Below are 7,892 nucleotides of genomic sequence, written 5' to 3'. Positions count from 1 at the left end.
GTAGGCTCCATCACGATCCCGATGATGGGAAATCCGGGTCGTGACAATGCTATTGGTCAAGGATATCCACCAATTACAATTTGTATCAATATGAGTGTTAGTGTTTACATGGAATTGAAAAAATCAAGTGCAAGGATGACAACACTCCCACTATGTGTGTCATTTGCTAAAAATGCTATAGTTGCAAGCACCTCCAGTTTCGATGTTGCTACAATTTCATCAGAAATTGCACACTTTGAAAGCAGTGATACGATTAGTATTTTTTATGTGCAAGAAGGAGATGACACCGGTATAAAACTTGATGATGCAAACATCATAACCGATCAATTTCATCAAAAAGTTGAAAAAGCACAAATTTACAAAGACAAAAACCCACTGGCTCTCGTTATGAAACAATATGCCGTTAGAGAAAAATGTCAATATTGGGTTAATAAATCATGCCCAAGAAGGTTCGTCTGCATTTTTCAAGTAATAAACTATGTGATACCTATATATTATATCAATATCAGTATACTATGTGAGTATAGGATTGTACTTGTTTGTCAGTATTTTTTATCAGTAAAATATGATACTGATATAGTATATAAGTATGCTATATGAGTATAGAATTGTACTCGTTTGTGTATGTGATTTTTATCAGTAAAATATGATACATAATTGTATTTGTATTATAAACAGGTGTACCCTTGATTGCGTGGATGGAAGATACACTTGGAGCCTAAAAGCATCAAGCCTACAAGCATTAATTTTTTTTAAAGTGACGGATTCAATTCTGTCCACAGTTGTTTAAATGATAAGAGATTATGTTCACAAAAGCAAGTTGTCTCAGCTTTTGTTGCAGCTGTGGTACAAGATAAACTTGTTGACCCAAAAACTATATATACACCAACATATATCCAGAGAGACATCCAAAAAGCATATGGTATGGACTTAAACTACATGCAAGCATGGAGATCAAAAGAAAAAGCAATACAATTATTGAGAGGAACACCGAGTGAGTCATACAAGAATATATCAACATAACTTTACATGTTAGAGTACACTAACCCAGGATCAGTGACACGATTACACACTGAAGTAGATGGGAGCTTCTTGTATGCATTCATAGTTATATATGCATCGATTAGAGGCTGGATCTATTGTAGGCCAACAGTTGTAATTGATGGAAGTTTCTAAAGTCAACATATAGAGGGACCATACTCACGGCTTCCACGCAAGACACAAAGAGTAAGAAAAAAGTTGTCTTAGAATCGGTATTGTATAATTGATGTACATTACTATTTTAAAAATTCAATCCCAATTACATTCAGTTAAAGCAGCAAAAAAGATCTTCAAATATCATATGATACCAATATGGTATAAAACTATACCAACAGAGTATATAATTATTTTGCTACATATCTGCACCTACCTGTGACTATACTACTATATGAAATGATATATTACTATTGTGTGTTGTAACTAATATTTTTTCCTTTGGTTTTATAGGACAAATTCTACCCCTCGCATATGCAATTGTTTATTCAGAAAGCGATGCATCGTGAGAGTGGTTCTTCGTGCAGTTCAGATAAACCTATGGACAAAGAGAGGGAATGTGCATTGTATCAGACAGACATGATGGTATATGGAGAGCAACTTCAATTATTTATCCAGAAGTCCCTCATTGTGCATGTATGTTGCATTTGTGGAACACATAAAGACGAACTTCGGGAAGAGCCATAAATAAATCAAAGAAGTATACTTTACGTTAGCAAGAGCATACACTGTTGAAGAATTCAACAGGCATATGGCAGAGTTAGAAGCTATTAATAGCAGAGTGAATATATACCTGATGGATATTGGATATGATAAAGGGTCCCGGGTACATTCTAAGGCAAATAGAACTATGACCATGACATCGAATATTGTAGAATCAGTAAATGCATCAAACATGATACCAAGAGACCTCCCAATTGTGAACTTGCTTGACTTTATGACGACATTGATTCAGAAATGGAATTACACTAAACGGGAGGATGTCGTGGAATCATTTATGAAGATCGATGTAAAGTATGAAAAAAATATTGGCAGATAATACTATCTTATCACAAACGATGACGGTATGCATTTTTAGAATCATAAAAACGCTACATGTACTATAGTTTTACTTCTGCACCTTAGAGATTTCACTAAACAACTTTGTATTGTTATTAAAAAACACTATTACTTCATACAGCTAATGACTTTTCTTAATTAAAACTATATCAGGTGTTGCCATCAACTGAATTCTTATATTTAGTAATTGATGGCCAAACAACAAATGTGGTGCGCCTACATGAAAAAACTGCACTTGTGGAATATTTCAGTTAGACGATATTCCATGTCCACATGCAATGGAAGTTATACAAAAATTTCATATGGATTAATACAAGTATTGCTCGAATTACTACAACATAGACTACTTGCTGAAAATATATGAGATACCAGTAAACCCTTTGTCGAATGAAACAACGTGACAAATTCCAGAACATGTCTCTTCGCAGGTGGTACTACCACCAAAAGGAAAATCAAATCAGGAAGACCTAAAAAGAAGAGCCATAGGAGGTTGGGAAGGAAATACAGTTACATGTTCACTATGTGTGAAAAAGGACACAATCGGAGAACGTGCCGAAATATCCCAAAGAGAGATTGGTATAATGCTTCAGTATCTTATAGAACTCATATATTGTAGAATCATATCATTTGAATTGAAAAGAAATAAAATGCATGTCTTGCACTAGACATATATTTGGTATGGTGGTAAAGAATGGAATAGTATAAGCATATATTGCATCTTTGAACAATATACTATAACAAATTATATAAGAGATCAATACCGCTGAATTTCCCTCTGGTTTCATTAGCTGCCTACCAATAGCTGCAAGCACCTTCTCAAACGTGTTCTCTACAAAAAGCTTTAAACCTTGTAACTCCTTCATTACCTCAGCATTGGTAGGCTCGGAATCACCTCCAGTACTTTGATGCATACTTTGTGTCTTTGGCATTAGTGCACATAGTATTCTTGTAATATACATAATAATACAATTATTATTTTATTATTTTCAGCATAAGCAACAGGATAATGATCCTTTGGTGAGATGCATAATGATTACGATCAGTTTGAAAGGGGCGATACTGGGAATGATCTTGTAGTTATTGGAGATAGCACGCCCAAAGCGCCTTCTAGTATGTAAATCACAGATTTGGTTTTTTTTTGCTGTTATTTTTTGAAAATAGTACTCTTGATTATAATTTTATATGTTTAGTGTCTGATTTTGGTGGGGTTGGTCGAGAGGATGGTGTCAGTGGTGTCAATGTGAAGAACGTCATAGCAAGGCATGGCGTAGTTAGTGATGATTTACGTTCTGGTAAAATATTTTATATGCAATTTTATATTCTCTTTTATTTATTTAACTTTATGTATATGTGTGTTCACTAACCTTTTTTAAACTTTTTTCAGTCCCCTTTGTAAATGAGCATGATCTTGGCTTAGATTCTAAGTTTGAACTCTTTACATCTGCAATTGATCAAATCACCGCCATTACACAACACGCAAAATATAAGCAGCCATCTCATGATATTAAAAAGTCTGGAACTGCTCCGTTGCCATCAGGAATCCCTGTACAAACACGACCAGATGTTGTTATTGATTCTAAAGCTCCTCCTTTACTAAAAAATACTGCTCCACAGGGTACGATTGTTAATGTTACTAATTCTGATGTTGGTATGTAAAAGAGATATTTTTGATAGTTTTTAATTTAAATAGTGATATTGATAATGCTTTTATGTGTTCAACATCTCGGGTTGATGGTGTTGGTCAAGTGGATGTTGGTGGCAGTAATGTGAATTTGCCTTCTGGTAATGTCTTTTATATATAACTTTTCATTCTTTTTTATTTAAATTTCTTAACTTTGTATATTTGTTGATTCACTAGCATTTTGTAATTTAAGCTCCTTGTCGACACGAGGGTAATCTTGACTTGGATTCTGATTTTGAATATACTGATTCTCAACTTAATCTAATTACTGCCATTACACAAGGAGGGAGAGGTAATGTAAATCCATCTGGAAATGAACTGACAACTTGAGATTTAAATAAGTCTAAATCTGATCAGTCGGTATCAAGAACTATTATGCAGAAACAAACAGATGTTGAAACAACTCCTGCAGTTTTCACATGGAGAAGATGCCCTACAGCTGTAAAACAATCGCCGTATAGGAATGACTGGAAATCTGGTGTTAGTGCAATTGGGGGATCCTCGAAGGTTATCAAAGAAAGATTTCCATTTGTAAATGACATTTCAGTGGCTGTTGATTATAAGCTTACGACTACATTCTCAAACTTTGTTGAAGCAGACATGCAATTAGGAGAGTGCGTATTCGTTTCCATATACTTTTGTTTTCATGTTTCCTTAATTTTTGTTGATATATTTTTTATCCATATCTTTTTTTATACAAAATAAGAAAGTGTATTTACCTGGTGATTGATAGTTGGACCCTTGTTTTGACTTTGAAGTTGAACAAATTGATGATAAGACGTTTTTCCACACATTAAATTATTCTGGCAGGCTGTTGTCTAGTTCGGTATGTGTACTGCTTTTTATTTTGGTTTTTTGTATTAGTTCATGCGTATTGTTAGTGTTAGTCATGTTTTCTTCCTCTCTTTTTTGCAACACTTGAATATTGTATTCTACTATCTTAGGAAGAAGGTAAAATATGGAATTAATATGCCAATTAATGTAACAACTACAGACACTCTTTTAAATAATATCATTCAAAGGGTTTAGACAGAATTTATAAAAGGTGAGAAACAAGATCATTTGATTGATAGATCAGACGATATCATGGAGTACATGAAAGGACTTAGGATGCATTACAACACTCTATGGCTCCAGGTTGATCATGTCCTCTTTCTAATTAATTTGGAAGATAAGTGGCATTGGATATTGGGGTGTGTATCATTCCATAAGAGATGTTTTTATGTATATGACTCGCTACGTAGTCAAAAATACAAAAAAAAGAGCTATTCAAAAGGTGGCAGATGCGTATGCTGTGTTGATCCCCCTGTTACTAGTTAGCATTGAATTTTATAACTAAAGAAGTGACATTGTAGTAGAAAATGGTCTGCACATGGGAAAGAACTTGGCTGATCTATTTGAGATTGAACTGATTACAAATCTGCCAACACAGCAAAATTCATAAGAATAATTACTTTTTTTACTTTGTTTTCTTTATTCATATTAATATTTTTCACTACTAATCGATTTTTATATTCTATTCATTTGTTTTATTTCAGAGATTATGGAGTATATGTTGCATGCTTTGCTGAGGACATTATTGAAGGTCCTCCAATCCCCGTTGCCAATTTTAATGTGGATGGTCTTCGAGCTAGGTTTGGTATACAGTTGTGGCACTATGGGAGGAACAAACAGTTGCATGGTGAATCACGTGAATTTGAGGCTCCAGTAGAAACAAAAAAAATAATCGTGGAAAGAAGCGCAAGAGGTAATATAGGTCTCTTTTTGCTATTAGTTAATCGTAGTATGAAAACTTTGTAGGATTTTAATATTTTTTGGTGAAGATGGTATTTTTCATTATTAGATTGTAAAACGCTAGCTTTTAAAAGTGTGTTCTAGGAATACAATTGTAATAGTACAATATGTTGCTATTACCGTTTTAATGTTGGAATCTATCTTCAGTTTGTTTTATTTTAGAAAACTGTAGGAGTTTTAATTACTAGAATTAGGCGTGATAAAGCTGCATCTTTTTTCCCCTAGAGGATTCGGATTAGCTGCTGAAAGAGAGGAAGAGTCAAAAGAAGATACTTTTCCTTCGTATTTGGCAGATTTTGTTCTTCCATAATGGGCAATTTTTATTTTTCTTTAAACTTGCGCGATTACAACTTGTTCCCTTCTTGCTGCTGCTATGCTTCCTGGAGCCTCGACTATAAACGAGGACGAATATTTCAATAAAGAATTATTCACATAAGGGGGTGAAGTTATTCTCCCACTGCTTTTCTCAGGCTTCTTCAATAAAGTTGTCGGTTTATTAACAGTGCCTTTCAGAGATAAAGTTTTCTCGGCACTTGAAGTCAAGCCATTTGGATCAATATTCCCTCTTTTGATAGCTGGTTGTCTAGGCAATTTCATTTTAGGAGAGACCTGTGGAGTTGTTACTGAAATCTTGACTTTAGTACTGCCATTTATAGTAGGAGGAGCACTGTTAGTTCGCTATAATACAACAGTTTAACTTGTTTTTGGAGGTGTCTTTTTAAGGGAGTTACGACGTCCAAGAAGAGGAACTATGTTGCTATTTGGTTGAAGAACAAGGCGACCATTGATTTGAATGAGAAAAAATATTTTTAGAAAGCAAATTGGTTTTGAATTTGTATTGAGAGAAGTTTTTAGTTGTAGTTGAATCTAAGAAATTCTATGCAGATTTTGCATTGCTGCACCAGTTGTATTCTGCAAAGATTTTGGTTCAGGTATTTTAGTGCAGTAGAACTATATACCAATCAGTTATACAGATATACCATTTGGGTATCATGTTGTATTTGAGTACCTTTTTTTCTACAGCAACTAGATGTTAATACTGATATGAGTTACAAAGTGTGCCCATATTATTGAGGAAGTATGTACAAATATTGCATTTTTTGGTACAACACTTGTATTTCCGCACATATTTTGGTATAACCATAGTAGTGCAATACAAACTATATACCAATAAGTTATAAAAATATACCATTTGAGTATCACATTGTGTTTGAGTAGCTTTTTTTTATATTTCAATATTGACATGAGTTGAAAAGTGTGCCCATTTTGTTGAGGAAGTATGTACAGATGTTGTATTTTTTTGGTGGACCACTTGTATATCTGCACATATTTTGGTAATATTATATACCAATAAGGCATACAAATATACCATTCGGATATCACATTGTATTTGAGTACCTTTTTGTTATACTTCAATATTCACATGAGTTGCAAAGTGTGTACATTTTATTAAGGAAGTATGTACAGATGTTGTATTTTTTTGGTGCACCACTTGTATTTCTACACATATTTTAGTTTAATACAACTATATATCAATAAGGTATACAAATATACCATTTGGGTATCACATTGTATTTGAGTACCTTTTTCCCCTGCAGTAACTGCATGTAAATGGCTTCCAATTTGTTATACTATAATACTGACATGAGCAACAAAGCGTGCCCATTTTGTTAATGATGTATGTACAGATGTTGCATTTGGGGAACCACTTCTATTTCTGTACTTATTTTGATACCAATAAGCTATACAGATATACCAATAAGGTATACAGATATACCACTTGGGTATCATATTATATTTATTGAGTGCCAAAAACCTGAAAGCTATCAGGCAGACTGTCAGTGCAATCAACTTCAATTTCAAATTTTAGACCATGCACATCAAATAGTTGCTTCTCAGCATCAATTGGGGTGATGTTCTTTAGCTCCAATTATTAATGACACTAGTTAGAAATAGAAATGATAATAAAACATGGAAAGATAAAAGATTCATATTACCATATGATACCAATATGGCATACATGTATACCAACAGAGTATATCATTGCTCTTGGATATTGCTACAACTACCTACGACTAAACTACTGTACCAAAACATTAAAAGATGCAATTAAAGTATGAGAAAATTAAAAGTATAAGCAGCAATAAAATTATAAGTAGCATAAAAGATCGCTATTACCATATGAAGACGTCCACAACACACCTCGATGCGAGATATGATACGGTCGTATGCATTATAAATTACCCAACTATAAGTTGGGGTCGAATCCACAGGGAGTTATAAGGGGTGTTAGGAGTATATACTTGATAAGAGTGAATGGACT

At 33.7% G+C, this 7,892-nt stretch overlaps 1 protein-coding gene and 1 pseudogene across 1 annotated transcript; one reads left to right on the top strand and one right to left on the bottom strand.

The window, feature by feature from the left end:
- Nucleotides 1-1,786: 1,786 nt before the first annotated feature.
- LOC109240096 lies at nt 1,787-2,349 on the top strand. The gene is made up of 2 exons (XM_019406719.1): nt 1,787-2,044; nt 2,248-2,349. Exons 1-2 carry the CDS (start codon nt 1,787-1,789, stop codon nt 2,347-2,349), a joined length of 360 nt encoding a protein of 119 aa, XP_019262264.1.
- Nucleotides 2,350-5,746: 3,397 nt separating this feature from the next.
- On the bottom strand, nt 5,747-7,613 carry LOC109240095 (annotated as a pseudogene).
- Nucleotides 7,614-7,892: the final 279 nt, after the last annotated feature.

The sequence above is a fragment of the Nicotiana attenuata genome, unplaced genomic scaffold (assembly GCF_001879085.1).
Source record: "Nicotiana attenuata strain UT unplaced genomic scaffold, NIATTr2, whole genome shotgun sequence".
NCBI classification, from domain to species: Eukaryota; Viridiplantae; Streptophyta; class Magnoliopsida; order Solanales; family Solanaceae; genus Nicotiana; species Nicotiana attenuata.
Note: the sequence above shows the minus strand (reverse complement) of the source record. Positions and strands in the feature narration are given on the sequence as shown.